Below are 15,844 nucleotides of genomic sequence, written 5' to 3' on the forward strand. Positions count from 1 at the left end.
TAGACTCGCAACTCGTTACATTGATAAAAAAAGATGTATAGCAGCGCAGCTCAATTACACCAGTGCATGCGCGGACAGTTGAAAATCGATCGTTCACATCCAGCTGCTCACAGAACAAGTTTAGCGCACCACCGCTACCCTCACACTTTTTCATATAACCTTTTTCAGCACTAGGTCATATGAGCATTAAATAAATGCTGCGTCTCAAAATGCCTTGGACAGCAGCGAGGATGACTCGCTTTGCCACGGGCCGAAACAGTTCGGAGCGACCACAGCCAGAGCGAACACAGCGGGGCAGAGGAGTGTCAGGGATAGTCTTTGGTGTACACATCAGTACGGCCTATTTGCACTACTGTTTAGTGGCAATGCAGTGTTTTATTCGATGCCTTTTTATTTTCGTATATTATTTCAATGAATACAATTTATTTATTCATAAAAAACGGATCTGGTCTTCAAATCTTTTTTCCAAATATAGGTCGTCTTACAATGGGGTTTGTGTTTATATTCGGACCAATACGGTACAGCGGGCGCTCACATGACGTTAAGCATTTCCTGGTGCATAATGTGACGCTTCAGAACCTAAAATCCCGTTTCTCCCCGTTGACACGACAACACATAACCGGCGTTTTCAGAAATCTCCACTTTGGCCGGAGTTTTTAGAAATGATCGTTTTCTGTGATAAGACAGGGCCTCGGACAGGGGGTGTTGCAGCACCCCCAGCACTCCTACTTCCCGCGGTACTGGGTGCAACTTACAGCTGAATGTAGTGCCATGTTGTTAAACGAAAACCTACGCTAGCCTGGCTCGCTCTCGCGCATCTCTGTTCGCGCTCGTGCATGATTGCGCGTCCAGGTACTTGGAATGGGTGGAGTCAGAGTCAGCGTTGAAGGAGAGGGGGTAGGACCATTTGAGTTGTGTATTTTCAAAATCTGCTGGCGTTTCGCAAATCACCTACCCAACCTTTAAGAGAGAGGGAAAACAGGCAAACCAAACAGCCAGGGTGGAGTCAAAGCAAAGGGTGGAGTCAAAGCAAAGGGTGGAGTCAAAGACTCACCAGGGTCGTCACACATGGCAGACCCAAAGTGCTTCAAATATAAACATTGTCATACAATAAAAGAAAGTGATAGATAAGTAAAAGAAAACATATGCAGAAAATGAGTAAAATAGATCAGCATTTTATAAAGTGCAATGTATTTAAGATCAGATCAACAGTCTCTCTGGTACCCACGTCGGGACTCCAACCCGACCTAAAGGAACTTGATCCTTTTTCTGGGACTGCAACCCAGATTCTAGGATTCTTACCCAGGCAGAACTTGGGTCTCAAACCCTTATCAAAAAAAGCGTTTTAGAAAGCGTTTTTTCAGAGTCGGGGCAAGTCTTAAATGCTGAGGGAGTTTATTTCAGCCATTTGTTGCAAAGTAAATCCTGCCTTCACATGTTTCGTTTTTTCTCTTGGGATGAGTAGTCTCAGAAGATCTTAGGGGTCTAGAAGGCTTATGTAGTGGAAGCATAAATGTTGGCCCAAAACCATGTAGGGATTTATAGGTTAGAGACATGATTTTAAAATCAATTCTCTGACCTACATTAAGCCAATCTAACGATTTAAGAATTGGTGTAATGTGTTCACATTTTTTGGTCTTTGTTAGAACTTTAGCAACAGCATTCTGAACAAGCTGAAGTTTCCTTGGAGTATTTTTTGGGAGACCCTTCAGGGAGACCACAGCAGTAGCCTAATCAAGCTTACTGTGATAAAGGCATGTACAAGTTTTTGTATGTCTTCGGTGGACTTGAGCCCTCTAAGTCTTGCTACTTTCTTTAAGGTGATAATATGCAGATTTTGTATCTGATTTGATGTGACTCTCGAAATGTAAATCAGAATGCATGATAACCCAACCCAGTCCCACGGAAATACGTGACACTGTCACGTCATTTAATATATTCATTCGTGATCTGGGACACATAATTTCAATTTTTTCGTGCCAAAAGCACACATTTCTAACAATATGACAGCGTTTGGCCACCCGTCTCTACTTTCATCTTTGATTCTGGGAAATTGTGACAATTCACAGATATATTTAATGCAGGTGCGCTGCTCTGTAGGCAAACCGCAACGGAAAAAGGTATCTGCTTCATCTCTTCTTTTTCTAATGAGTTTGAAATTTGTGCTTTTGGCACGAAAAAAATTGAAATGACGTGTCCCAGATCACGAATGAATAGATTAAATGACGTGACGTGACAGTGTCAGATATTTCCGTGAGACTGGGTTGGATAACCCCTAGATTTCGGGCTTTGATTGAGGTTGTCATGGACAGAGAGTGAAGGTGTTGGTTTACTTTAAGCCTTTCCGTTTTAGCACCAAATACAATTATCTCGGATTTGTCCTCATATAGCTGAAGGAAATGTCGGCACATCCAGTCTTTCACTTGCTCAATGCTGGCACAGCAGATCTATGGGCCGATAGTCATTTGGTGATAGCGATACATAGATTTGCGTGTCATCAGCATAGCAATGATGGTCAATATTGTTATTTTGCCCTAGTGGGAGCATGTAGATGATGTATAAGGAGGGTCCTAAGACTGTGCCTGAAAGCCCCACCCGGTTTTCTAACCTGTCCCAAAGTATTGTATGGTCTACACCAGGGCTATTCAACCTCCTTAACAAGTGGGCCGATAACGAAAACCACTGGGGGTTCATGGGCAAAACAGAGTAAAACTACGTGAATGAATCGCTACAAATAAATCGTAGCCTACTTAAATTAGTGTTAACTTAATATATATAGTACTACTAGGCCTACATGGAATAAACTTGTCAGACGCATTCCTTCCTTCTTCAATTTTAATCGTATCATTATAAAATATTTTGTTCTCACATATTTTGGACACGTATTTAGAATTAAACAATGTTGTTTGAATCATCACAAAACAGAACTACTGTACATATGAGACATTTTGAGCCAGTGAGAAAGATTGCACTGCTTTGTTTGCCTAGTTTGGCTCATCCTGAGACACTCATGCAGCTACTCATAGGTCATGGAGCAAAGTGCCCTTGTTCTGATGGCATTCATATGAGAAAAGCTAGACTCACACGTATCGGTTGAGCCAAACATTGTCAGAATAAGTGATGCCAGTTCCTGATTGTGGGGTACTGATACTGGCTAGTATCACCGGCTACACACAGAAACCTGATTTGCATGCAAATATGTTTCTCCTTTATTATTATTTTTTTTGTATGCACTCTTGCGGGGCAGAACAAAATTAAGAGGGGCCGCATTTGGCCCACGGGCCGCTAGTTGATTAGGCCTGGTCTACACAGTGTCGAATGCAGCACTGAGGTCTAGTAACAGTATTGAGGGTTTTTTTAAGTAATTTTTGATAATCATGAATTCCCACACATTCCTTGTTTGTTATTATGCTCAATTTTGTAATTTGTATGATAAATTCGTTTTATTAAATGGCATAGCCTACACATCACATTGTGCTGCACAACTACCACAAGGGTAGCCTGGCTAACGCCAGACGTAGAGATGAGGTAGCGCGAAATGAAATCGCGCGCAACGCAACATGGATATACCCAGGCTACCACAAGGGCGCAGTAAAGCATTGGAAGCACTTTGAGTAGCGGGAGTCCCACGAACTACATTTCCCAGAGAAGTTACACTGAGGCGGAAATCCGGTTCCATGGAGTACCGGATAATACCTCCGTCCAGGTCACGAAGCGCCCCGACGTTTGTTTATGGTTCCCGTAACAATTAAACACATTGACAAGTGAATCCAGTCCGCAGCCCTCTAGATAGACAGTGGTTAATAATCCCATGTCTGAATTAAAAGACAACAGTGCACGTAGTCCTATTTGTTTCGTCGTAATTCATACTCGTGGTTTGTAAAGTTCCTTGCTACGTACGTGCACTTGTGTTGCATGTAACAATGCAATGGACACAAATGAAGGCTCCCCGATGATTCATGGAAAAGAGCAATCTAAACGATTTGAAAGAAGTGGGGTATGTTTATGATTATTTTGTTCTTGGGAAGTGCAATAGGCTAGACAAATGTACACCTCTGGTAGTCTAGTCCGACGTCATGTAACATACTCAAACTCATCTTCAACCGCTTATCCGGGGTCTGGTCGCGTAACGTTAATACATGTGTTGTATTCCTAGTGTGTCCATGTAATACCTCTCATGTTACTTGTGTTGACTGTTGCATGTCTTGTATTCTAGCCCTCTTCAGCTAGTAACCAGGGAAGAGGACTTTCTCCTATGGAGTCCCTCAACACTTTTGAATCCGAGATGGAGACGGATGGACAGGGACACTACTCTCTGTTCCCTGCGCTTGACCACATCGCAACCCTGTCAGGCGCCTCAGAGACGCTCGAAAGGTGGATGGAAACTATTTAGTGGTTGTGTGTTAACTCTAGCAAGATATCACTTTTAAAAAACGGCCAACCAATTCATCAACTTTAATGGGCATTTGGGAACCCAGCTGTTGTTAAATGTTTTTTGTTGGGAGCTCCATGACTTTTCGGTGAACTAAACCTATGCCATTCATGTAATATATTTTGATTGGTTAATTTAGTGTAAATTAAACATATACCTTAACGTTACTCGTTAAACGTTTTTTTATGGGTGCTCCATGACTTAACAGCAAACTAAACGTATGCTTTGCATGTCAATGCTTTATTTTCTACATCCAGCGAACCATCCAGTGATATCAGTGAGAAGCCAAACCTAACATGGCTTGATGCTGCACAGGTATTGTCTTTACCACTTTATGCTTGACCCACTAGGTTTTTTAAAGTTGTGGTCATTCCTTTTTTTATTATGGATGCAATTATCAACTTCTCTTTTCCAGATGGTTTTGGAGGAAGCCGGGCGCCCTATGCACATCAAGGAGATCAAGCAACGAATCATCGACAGGGGCCTTATTCAATCAAAGTATATGTAATTCTGATTCCAATCTTAATCTCCTGTAATAGCTTATTTATAGTTATAGTCTGTAATTTATTTTCTTATTTTATTTGACCTTTATTCAACCAACAAGTCATTAAGTGAAACTGTGTAGTGTAGCTTATAGTGTAACTCAATTCAAATAAACTGTCTTATATATAAGTAATCTAGAGGTATTCCAAAGCCAAGCATTAATGCTGGTCAGTAGTGATTATGAGGTAGAGTTGGGATGGAGATGTGTTTGTTTCAGTTGCTACATTGTTGTGGGTTCTCTCCTTGACAGTGCAAAGTCGAGTCTGGAGGCTGTGATGTACCGTGAGGTAAGTGTGGATGAGAATGTCAGGAGCCTCCGTTGGACTCTAGGAAATTTGAGCACTTCCATTCCGTACTTTTGTCAACAAAAAACACTTCATCGTATTCATTTTTATTTTTGTACCCTTCATATGTTTATGTATTAGGACAAAGCAACATGTTTAGATTTATTGTCACTAGAATAAGTAGTCTTTGGAATGGAGTCCGCGGGAGGGGTTTCCAGCTCTATGCTTTGGCATCAGCTTCCCACTGTGTTTCAGACACAGAAGGGCAGCAGGAGATTCAAGAGGATTGAGAACAGAAATGGAGTCTTTGCGCTGTTGGTGAGTCACATAGGATGCATACCATGAAGGCGGTGCGTTCCAGAGGGTAAAACGTAGAGTGGGCGTAAATACAGAATGGCCAAGCTATTGTGATGTTGGAGAAGAACCGACAAAGAGTGATATATTTTCTAATATATTTTTTTATATTGTCAATGTCTATCGATTTCATATTATTGTCCCGTCAACTTTGGTCAGTTTTGATTTGATCATTCTCATTTAATTACATCCTAAACATGTGGAAATCATTCTGCATCCAATTAAATAGACAAAGTCCTGGCTTCCATTGTTGAAATTAACATAACCCCCCCCCCCCCCCCCCCCCCCCAGGGTGATGGGGAGCGGCAGCCGCCCTTCAGTGGCCCATCGTTCCTGGGCTCTCCTCCCCAGACCACAGCCTCCAGCTCTGGCTCTGCCGCCTCGCTGCCTGCCTTCCCATCTCCCACCAGCTCCACGGAGCCCAGGGCCAAGGGCCGAAGGGGCCCCCGGAAGAACCACAGCGAACGGTACCGCCTCAAGTACCTGAGGCTGCGCAGAGCGGCACGCGCCATGATATTCGTGAGTTAAAGGTTAACCCTTTCTAATGCTTTGTTTAGAGATGGTGGTGTTTTTACTGTGGTCGAACCTTCACTGGATATTCATTCAAGTGAATTGGAAGGTATTGTGTGGGAGCATGGAATCGGGGCATCAGCTGCACAAAACACAATTTTGAGGGACATTGGGTGGCTAATGAGCATTGTGTTCGTTTTGTATGCCCTCAGGAGAATGCAGCGCTCTGTGATGAAGTGGCTCATCTCGAAGAGAAGTTCCTCAGAGCCAAGGAGGAGCGCAGGTAAGACGAGATGTGACCCATGCTGTACCGTACCTGTCAATGCCAAAATAAACAGTTTTTCGTCTCTTTTGGATTTTTGCTAATTTGCCTCTGTTGAAGTTGATGTTTTAGTTATTGAACTACTAATGATAATGATGTTGGATAAGCACATTTACAATGTGCGTCCACACATCGCTAAATGTTGGCAATAACAAAAATGTCCTTTATTATTAATTTCTTGTTCTCCTCAGGTTCTTGCTAAAATCCCTGTTGCAGTACCAGTCTTTCACGGAGGCGGAGCTGTTGCCCACCCCAAACACAAGCTCCCATCCACCTCTGCCACCAGCTTCAGCCTCCACCTCTGGGCCCCCGGGGACTTCTGGTCTGGCTGGGGGTCATAACCCTGCAACGGCTGGTTCCACAGGAGAAGACGGAGCTCATAAGAAACCCAAGAAGGAGCGTAGGGAACGAGGGAAAGAGAACGGAAAGGAGGAGGGTGAGCACAACAGGAAATTGCACAAATTAATACAAAACTGTTAACCTCTTCTCTGCTCGCCATTAACTCTGGACCCAACTGTATTATCTCCTGAGCTTGTCGTCATATTTTTGTGCGTGCATGTCGATATGCAGATAGGAATTATTCTTATAAAAATGACGTGTTTTTCTAATGTTCATGTCCAGTTCCGAAGAGGATGTCCAAAAAAAGGAAGGTGGCTGATGGCTGTCGTAAGCTGGTCCAGCCCATCGCTCTGGACGCGTCCGGGCGCCCCGTCTTCCCCATCGCCCTGGGGGGTCTGACGGTCTACAGCCTCGGAGAGGTCATTAAAAGCTTCCTCTTTTGTTGAACTCGCACCATCATCGGATCCATAGCCTTCTGGAATGAAGCTCAGAGCGTCTGGCACTATTTTACACAAACGACCCCAGTCCATTGATATCTGTCCAACTCATCTCAACATGAAAGCAACTGATGTATTTTTACTACTTTATTACTTCTTTTGCGCTTTAATTGGTTTACTTGTTTATTTGGGACATCCGTATGGCAAGAAACTCTAGTACATGTAAACATGGGTTGCTGCTTACAAAAGTATTATTATTCTTTTTTTATTAACACATACAGTATATTTCTATATAATTTATCTTACCACAGATCATCACAGACAGAATGCTGTTCCATGACCAGTGTGCCATCTACCCGGTTGGCTTCTGCAGCACACGGGTCTTCGCTAGCATGAAGAACCCGGAGCAGCAGTGCCTGTACACCTGCCAAATCAAGGACTGTGGAGCGGGGCCCCAGGTACCAACAGGCCTACCTGGGGAGGACATGTCTGTTGTGTTATTATTGTATTCTCACTACATTATCAGACGGCAGTGGTTGGAATTTAATCTAAAGACTGAGAATCTAGCAGAGGCTAGGACGCATGTTGAGTATCGCCGAGGTGCACTTATCTTTGATGCTGAATTCTTATTAGTAACAATAAGGATTATTATCATTTATAGTTTTAGTATATTAGTATTTTGAGACCAATGACCAAATACATACATCAAGTGTCCTGCTGCTCCCCCAGTTTGAGATCGTCCCAGAGGAGGATCCTCAGAACGCCATCGTGGCGTCCTCCGCCCTCATGTGCCATGCTAACCTGCTGAAGGCCATCGCTTCTGTCAGGTACATCCTTCTGCCGCCGGTGCGGGCTCAAACGGCCACGCCGAAATCAAGATTAATATTTACGGTACCTAAAGGTATTGATCCAAAGCACAAACCCACGTTTGTCTTCCTTTAATTGAATTCTTTTTTTGATATATATTTTTTAATTGGTCCAGGACTGAGCAAAAATGTGTCTCATATGTACAGTAGTTCTGTTTTGTGATGATTCAAACAACATTGTTTAATTCTCAATACGTGTCCAAAATATGTGAGAACAAAATCTTTTATAATGATACGATTAAAAGTGAAGAAGGAAGGAATGCGTCTGACAAGTTTATTCCATGTAGTAGTACTATATATATTAAGTTAACACTACTTTTATTACGGCAGCATAATCGTTTGGGGGCAACAACGCCCCACCACTAAACGTCAGCTTTAAGTGCTTGTTTTTGCCACTGACAGGCAGACAGAGAAATAAAAGTAATCTTAACTTTAACGTTGATCTGGTCTGTTCCAAGGATAAGTCTTGCGAGAATTGATTTTTTCTCAGGAAAAGAACGGTGTAATCGGGAGCTAGGGAGAGGAGATTGCTGTTTGTTGTGTTGCACTACTGGAATCTTCACTTAGTGTTATCTAAAATACTTGGGTGGGTGTTGAGATTGTAATGACCATTGGGACATTCCCTGCAACAAGATTTCAGAGAGGGGCTTCTTTTGAACGAGACTTAGTTGTTATTGTTAAGACAAGATAACAACAACTATTTGAATTAAGCACACAGTAAAGACGAAAGTTGTATTTATATGTTGTATATATTGAGATATATCACATTGTGAATATATAGTGTTAGATTATAAGCTTGTCAGTTGCCAATGCAAGCCCTTTTAGAACACATACCTTGGCAGGGCGCTTTTACCCCTGCAGTGTTCTTGCCAAATACAATTTCAAAATATTGTTGACCGCATTAGTTTCTACCCAAAATGATAGACTAATAGGGTCCAGGTGGAGAAATACAGAAGTTTTCTGGTAACTTTTCCGTTGACTAAAATAACACCCAAAAAAGTCTATATCAATCGTTACAGTTGTATTGGTATTGTTCTAACTGTTTTCCTGTATCTGGTAAACTGCTGTGCTTTAGGTCCAAGCCCATGCTGCCCATTGTTCCGTCTGGCGCAGACTTCTTCGGCTTCTCTCACCCAACCATCCAGAACCTCATTCAGAGCTGTCCTGGAGCACGCAAGTGCAGCAAGTATGCCTTCCTTTGCAAAAATGTGTCTGAAAATGTGTACATTGAGACATTTTCAAAGTGTTGACAAATGTCAATGTAAGCATTCAGTGGTGACATTATAATTACATTTTAAAAAATCGGACATGCATGTCATAAAATGTGTATTACAGACAAAATGAAATAATGGCATGAATTAAAGTGTTCCCAGAAAGACCACTGACAGGATGCTTATCCCCTCCCCTAGCTACCAGTGGGTACGGTTTGAGGTGTGTCGTCCCGGTGACGGACACGCCCCACAAAGCCTCTCGGAGGACGACGCCTCGGTCAACTTTGAGGCCTATCAGAGACATCAGGGCTTTGACGACAGCGCAAAGACAGACCACCACGCTTCAGGTTCATGATGGTTTTACATTGGATTATTGTACTGGGAATTAAGATGTTCTTTGCGGTTACTTAGTAACTTTGCCAATATCAACAGTATGTATAATGTAGACTTAGCTAAGTGCTTGGCCATGTTGTGTAAAATCTCCAAATCCTGGGTATGTATTCACCTATTTTCCACTTGGGATTATTTGTACATACAACTTTGCGATCGATTTATGGGCATAGTTAGTTCTGACGGGACGCCCTGTCAGCTAACTCTTACCGGTCCAATCAAACCGATGTACACTGATAGGCGGTCAATTAAAGTCCTTCCATCTAAAACACTCACTCTGCAAAGTTAAGTGTGCTGAGCAGAATCTCACCCACCACCACCACCACCCCAGCCTCCACCTGCTTTGGTTCTGCTCTGTATTGTATGACTTATAAGAGATGCCATCCCCGTCCGTCTTTCCTCCAGGACAGACACCGCAGTCTCCTGGGGCATCACATCTCCCTAACTACAGCACCAGGCCTTCCACTTCCTTCTTCAACTCCTGAGCCCGTCCCAACATGGGGACTGGTTACAGGGCCCCTGATGACATTTATCAATGCCACTTCCAAAAGGAAACCGCCACGCTGTGATCATGTAAATGGGAAGGATTGTTGTTTACACTGTTTTCCCGCCTCCTGAGAGGGGAGAGGCTCCTTGTAGTGCAGGGAGCTGTTCCACTTCCATAATTAGCGTGGATACAGGATGTTGCTAATGAGTTGGCCTTCGCTGCGTTCCCTCCCCGCTTCATCCAAGGCTCTGGGATCCATGGAGCCAAGATGTTCTACATGGGGCATGTTTGTATCCTGAATAAATAGCTTGTTAATGAGGCAATTGTATTAACTGTCCTATGATATAAAATCAAAAACAAGGCTTGTGTATTTTGTAGAATTTCACACTTGGAAAGGGGTCATTACCTTGAGAGACAGCATGTTGGATTCCATTCAAAACATTATTAAAATTGGTTTAATTACAGTCTTTGTTGAGTAAATCCCCTCAGTTACAGTTATGTTAAAAGTTGTCTCAAGAAATTACTATAAAACTTCTATAGATCATCAGAGATGTAGGACCATGTGTCTTCCCACAGAACCAAATGGGGATTTGAGGGCCATCAACACAACAAGCTCCATGGCCAAGGCCTTTATTATACGGTTGTTTATCCCTGATATTTCACAGTTTATCTCACATTTCCCCCCAACGATCCCATAAGTTGGGAGCTTGCGTTCCTAGGAGTACAGAGTTTGTGGTGGTGAACGGAGGAGCCGGTAGACTCCCCGCGGAGCAATAGACCGGACAGGCTTTGTAATTACAAGGGCGGTCCATCCATGCGTAGCGGACGGCAGCTACCTCATGGCTGGACGGACACTCAGCGCTGGACACCTGCACGCTGTAGGAGCTCCAGTTCACCATGGGAGCCGGATTCCAGGGAGACTCAAGACTGCAATTGGCCTCCACCCCTGGGCAACAAATCTGGAGAGAAGGGTTTGGTGTGCAGTTATTGTGCACGGTTCGGTCTAGCTCTACTGGTAGTGATGGACAATTTGGATGAAGGAGACCAACAAATGTATGTTTTGTAGCCACATTTAAATTGCGTGAACCAAAGACAGGCGTGCACATGTGTTCATCTAAGGTGAATATAGGATTAAGAGTGGGCTGAAAGAACGATACCTCAAAGCCTCCTCCATTCCGGACAGTGATGGCTTGGTCATAGGTGATGATGAGGGAATTATTAATGAAGGTAATCTTTTGCGGGTATGGCCCAAGGAAGGGCACATCTTTCTCCCCATATGCTACGGCCCTGGCCCCCAAAGTCAGTCTGTTTGCCACTGTTAACTTGTCTCGTGGATGGATGCTGAAACATAATATGACGGAAATGAAACAATACCAGAGTACCACCTATAATACAAGACATGCAGCTCAGACATGCTCAGGTCAAAATGACAGTAGTGTAGACTATCCCCTGATAAGGTGATGGGACTTGTCAACCCATACGAGATTACAGTTTTCGAACCTGGACTAACTATTCCTATGATGTCATTCGTAATTTGTGACACTTTTGAAAACCGGGTAGCAATTTGAAACCCATTCTTACGGATGGTAGGGTGAACCGTTATCTGGAAGATCCATGGCCACAGCCATGAAAGTTTCCTTCATCCTTGGGTTGGGAGCTGTGCCAGTATCAGCTGTCTGGTGCCACCGGATGGTGCTAGCAAAGTTATTATAGTTTAAGCCAAGAGCCAGACAGACGCCAGGAGCTAGCTGAAAACATATCAGAGTAGATCATGACAAATGACAAATTGTGAGTGGTCAATGTAACGTTTTTTCTTTTTTTTTTTTCCTTTAGGCTTACGATTATAATGCCGACTTACTTGAACAAAACCAAAGGGAAAGTTTAACGCTGTTTGTCCACCTGACGCCTCATGGAACGATGACCTCCAGTCATCGATCATGGCAGGGAAGGAACAGTTGTACACATCTTTATTGACGACGGTATTGGACTCTCCTTGGTAGGGAGTAAGGAGAGAACTTGACACAAAACAAATTATAATAATAATCATGTTATTGTATAATATTATATTATACAACAGTTGGTAATTGGCCTATATCTTACTTCTAATTATGAACAATATTTTAATAATGAAAGATAATATTGTAATACCTTGATACCAGATTGCTCCTTTGAGAGTCATTTTAAGAAATGGGTGAATCATCGCATTCCACAGCCGAGAATTTCTATTCTCACTTTTGTGCCTTGGAACGCTTAGAGAGAGACAACATATTCAAGTATCAAGCACCAGATAGTCGTTAGGGGGCAATGGGAAGTAAAATAGGTCAAACAGGCCAGGGAAGGAGAGGGACTCACCTGGGTTGGGATTATATGGCTATGCTTATTCTTTTTGATAAAAAGAAAATCCATATCTGATAATTATCCACTCTTTTAGTACTTTCTAATTACAATTTAAATCTGTGCTATGTTACTTTACCACTGCAATTATTTACTCCATAAATAAAATCATCATCATCAACAATTCCCAATATCAAAATGTGCCCATCCAAGAGTCAATCCATCCAGGGAATGGTTCTCTATATATTGTTTACTCCTGGTCCAATTTTAACTAATGTATGTTTTCTTATGAATTACAATTGTACATATCAACCCAATATAGCCAGAGATCTATAAAGCAAAGAACAGGTTATCCTGCGTGTGCGCACTATTTCCCCACATGTCATGATCCAGGCCACACTGCTGCAGGGCTCTTGTTGAGGACCAGGTCTCCACCACCGTGCCCCCCCAACACGACTGCACCAGGCCTACAGGCGTACTCAGGTCGGCATACAGGAGCCGTCCAAACATCCAGCACAGGGCGGAAAATCCCTTCACAGACTCTGAAACACAGAAACCATAAAAATAGATTTGAAATCACCAATCAACCAGCGACGATTACAATCACAAGGTCACGGTTCATAGGAAGCCAGCATCATTTAGTTGTACTTAACTTGATGACATGTGGTGGTGAATACATTCATGGTTGTCGAAGGGGGCAGACAATCGTGCGATTACCTATGGTGGGCACAGACCATATCTGTTGCACTGCAGCCAGATCATCCAGCTCTTGATCACTCTGTCGCATTCCTGCCATGAACACACGAACCCTGGGGTACTGAGAGGTGAGCTGTAGCTCAGCTTCGGCATTAAAAACCTTTAAGGGTATAAGAAAAAAAAAAAAAAGTTCAAATGAAGCAAGTATAATAAATAATACGGTAACGGAAGATGTGAAAGAAGACAATTTTACGTTGCAGACATTGTGGACAACACACAAACCTTCTCTGTTTCAAAACACATGTTGCTTTGCCCTGAACAGAGCCACACCTCTCCAAAAAGCACATCAGTCAGGTTGACTGAGAGTTGGTCCATGGAGGCGATCACCGTGTAAGGACCTCCAGCCTCAACAGGGTCCAGGGTCACTTTCCATTTGCCTGTAAGGTGCGCCATTCAAATTTTAGATTTCGACAACTACAGCTGGAAAATAACTCTATTTTGGGTTTCACCTTCAACTTGAATGACATAGAGCTAAAAAACTTGAACTTTTTTGTTTCCCTTGAGGTAGTGTCAAGTCATTTAAACAGTTGAAGAGCAACCCAGCAAGGCTATACTATCATGTCTGACACTCTTTCTATAAGACGCCTCTCTCCCTTCGAAAGTCAACCTTGGTCTGGTTTCACTCATCACAACAAGCCTGCGTCCCTCTCACCTTCTGTGACATTCACCGGTGGTGCATTCTGTGGCCGAGGCCCCAACAGAGTGACATTGACCTGCACTCCTTCAGGTCCAAAGCCCCACACGACGGCTCTCTCCGGAGCCTTCTGCAGCACCATATGGTCTCCATAGTAGGAGGCATAGCGCAGGGTCCCCTCTGATGGAAGCCAGGGAAAATGGATAGAGAGGCGTTATGGTTGGACAGGGGTTTTTGTGCCATGTTAAACACAGAGGGTAACCTTCAGGGGCCCAAGATATATAGTTTATTTTACAATCAACATCTAACCATGACATGCTTCTGAGGACATAAACCCTTCAAAACGGCCTGATGAATTTGTCTAGGAACGTGAAGGGTTGCTTGAAAAAGGCCCTTTGTCCGCCTATCAGAAAGAATGCTGCTGACTCTGCAGTTGGAAAATGCTATGCAGCTCTGTGGTTGGTAGGCCCGCTTTAACTTCACAGAGGTCGAGTAATAGTAATTCAGTGCGACTAATTTCAGTACAGTAAAATTGAGAGATCAAATCTTACCTCTAAATAGGTGGGTTTTGTTATCGCTTACTTTATGACGAGACCCACACAAGAGCTACAATTGGTTCAGAAAAACCAGAGCTTTTGAATGGCATTTCAACTACACCCACTATCACGATAGCCGTGGTTGACGCAATCAACCAATGAGCAAAAGCTGTCCTGTTGGTGTTTATATTGTCTGATGATGTAATGCGTTTTGCACCCCGGGCCGCTGCTGCTATCTCTATGTTCTACTGAAGTGCACACACAGCTTGTGTGATGATGCGATTATTTGTCAGGAGGATTTGCATTTTGCTTAAGAGGTAACTGTTTTTAGTTTTGGTGATGTTTCAGAGCTGGAATTGTCATAAGTAACTTTTGCAGTACTATCTTACTTTCAACTTAATTCTTCTTCATCTTGTCTTGCTTGCAAGAAGGAAATCATTTGGTTTACAAAGTCTGGAATCGCACATGCATGAAATAAGTAGCGTTGATGAACGTAAATTTGTTGGGCCTCAGAATTAATTGAGTTACACTATTGTTGTTTATAATACATATGGTTTACTTACCACATTTGCAAAGAGATGAAGAATGTGCAGGCAATGCACAGCACCATATAGATATCAGTGAGCTTATCCAATGATGCATGTCCCTCACGTAAAAAGAGTTTCGCTCCTGGCTGAAAAGGTCTTAAAGTAGCAGTATAAGTGTGGGTTCTTGACCGACAGTGGCCCTGAAAAAAATTATCTGGTTTTGTTATTGACTCACCCTCTCTCTATCTCCCACTCTGTCTCTCTATCTCCCACTGTCTGTCTCTCCCCAGTTTTCTTTGTTTAGGCCGGTGTGCAATGTTTGGCTACAGCAGTGGTCACATGAAACCCCCTAGCACTCCCACACCACACAACCAATCCAAAGCATGTGACCTGATTTATTCCATAACTTCTCCGAAGCTCAGTTCATGTAGTGAAATGAGAAATGCAAATGTATTTGGGACATTCAAAACGTGAACAAAATGAATGTTTGGGAAATTCAAAACGTGATAAAAATTTACGAAGGATATCGTGCACGTTCCACCAATGAAAGCTTCCTCTTGGTTGATTTACCCGCCATTAGAGGGAGAGGGGAACAGAGGCATTGTGTCTACGGTCTTCATTGTTTGGATCTCATGTGGGAACATAAACATTAAGCATTACGTCTGGGTTAGTTCAAGATTCCAAGCTGAAATGATGGGAACCTAATTATGACATTGACAACGATCAACAAATTAAATTGAAATCTTAAGGGTTAGGCTTAAGGTTAGGGTCATAGTCCAAACCAAAGCAGTACTCTAGTGAATGAATGGACTCAAAGGACCTCAATTTTTTCAGTAAAAAAATGAAACGCTAAACAAATGATTCTGGATTCCGCACAGTGAT

The 15,844-nt window shown here is 42.9% G+C and overlaps 2 protein-coding genes across 4 annotated transcripts; one reads left to right on the forward strand and one right to left on the reverse strand.

Annotated features, from left to right (window-relative positions):
* The first annotated feature begins 3,690 nt into the window (after nt 1-3,690).
* Nucleotides 3,691-10,639, forward strand: tbrg1 (transforming growth factor beta regulator 1). 3 transcript variants are annotated; one of them, XM_030381653.1, is made up of 15 exons: nt 3,691-3,997; nt 4,217-4,374; nt 4,690-4,747; nt 4,848-4,936; nt 5,226-5,262; nt 5,515-5,577; nt 5,905-6,132; nt 6,336-6,406; nt 6,637-6,881; nt 7,067-7,203; nt 7,533-7,679; nt 7,951-8,048; nt 9,163-9,273; nt 9,497-9,645; nt 10,094-10,639. In XM_030381653.1, exons 1-15 carry the CDS (start codon nt 3,929-3,931, stop codon nt 10,171-10,173), a joined length of 1,740 nt encoding a protein of 579 aa, XP_030237513.1. In that variant the 5' UTR covers nt 3,691-3,928; the 3' UTR covers nt 10,174-10,639. The 3 variants fall into 3 exon arrangements, with proteins under 3 accessions (XP_030237513.1, XP_030237515.1, XP_030237514.1); XM_030381655.1 differs by having other exon boundaries at nt 10,099-10,639; XM_030381654.1 differs by having other exon boundaries at nt 4,848-4,930.
* siae (sialic acid acetylesterase) lies at nt 10,615-15,277 on the reverse strand. Its single transcript, XM_030381656.1, has 10 exons — nt 14,999-15,277; nt 13,918-14,079; nt 13,488-13,642; nt 13,227-13,365; nt 12,889-13,051; nt 12,324-12,424; nt 12,034-12,167; nt 11,757-11,923; nt 11,333-11,516; nt 10,615-11,134 (listed from the first exon to the last, which is right to left on the reverse strand). The coding sequence occupies exons 1-10, from the start codon at nt 15,075-15,077 to the stop codon at nt 10,847-10,849; spliced, it is 1,572 nt and encodes a 523-aa protein (XP_030237516.1). The 5' UTR covers nt 15,078-15,277; the 3' UTR covers nt 10,615-10,846.
* Between the last annotated feature and the right edge of the window lie 567 nt (nt 15,278-15,844).

This window comes from Gadus morhua, chromosome 16 (genome assembly GCF_902167405.1).
Source record: "Gadus morhua chromosome 16, gadMor3.0, whole genome shotgun sequence".
Classification (NCBI taxonomy): Eukaryota; Metazoa; Chordata; class Actinopteri; order Gadiformes; family Gadidae; genus Gadus; species Gadus morhua.

Excerpts from the sequence above, each read along its gene's own strand:
- tbrg1 (XM_030381653.1), top strand. The coding sequence starts at position 3,929 with ATGGACACAAATGAAGGCTCCCCGATGATTCATGGAAAAGAGCAATCT. Across the intron at positions 6,407-6,636 it reads AGAGCCAAGGAGGAGCGCAG|GTTCTTGCTAAAATCCCTGT; the intron begins GTAAGACGAGAT and ends TGTTCTCCTCAG. Across the intron at positions 9,274-9,496 it reads GGAGCACGCAAGTGCAGCAA|CTACCAGTGGGTACGGTTTG; the intron begins GTATGCCTTCCT and ends CCCCTCCCCTAG.
- siae (XM_030381656.1), bottom strand. The coding sequence starts at position 15,077 with ATGCATCATTGGATAAGCTCACTGATATCTATATGGTGCTGTGCATTG. Across the intron at positions 13,643-13,917 it reads ACCGGTGAATGTCACAGAAG|GCAAATGGAAAGTGACCCTG; the intron begins GTGAGAGGGACG and ends CGCACCTTACAG. Across the intron at positions 11,517-11,756 it reads AACGGTTCACCCTACCATCC|CATCCATCCACGAGACAAGT; the intron begins GTAAGAATGGGT and ends ATTATGTTTCAG.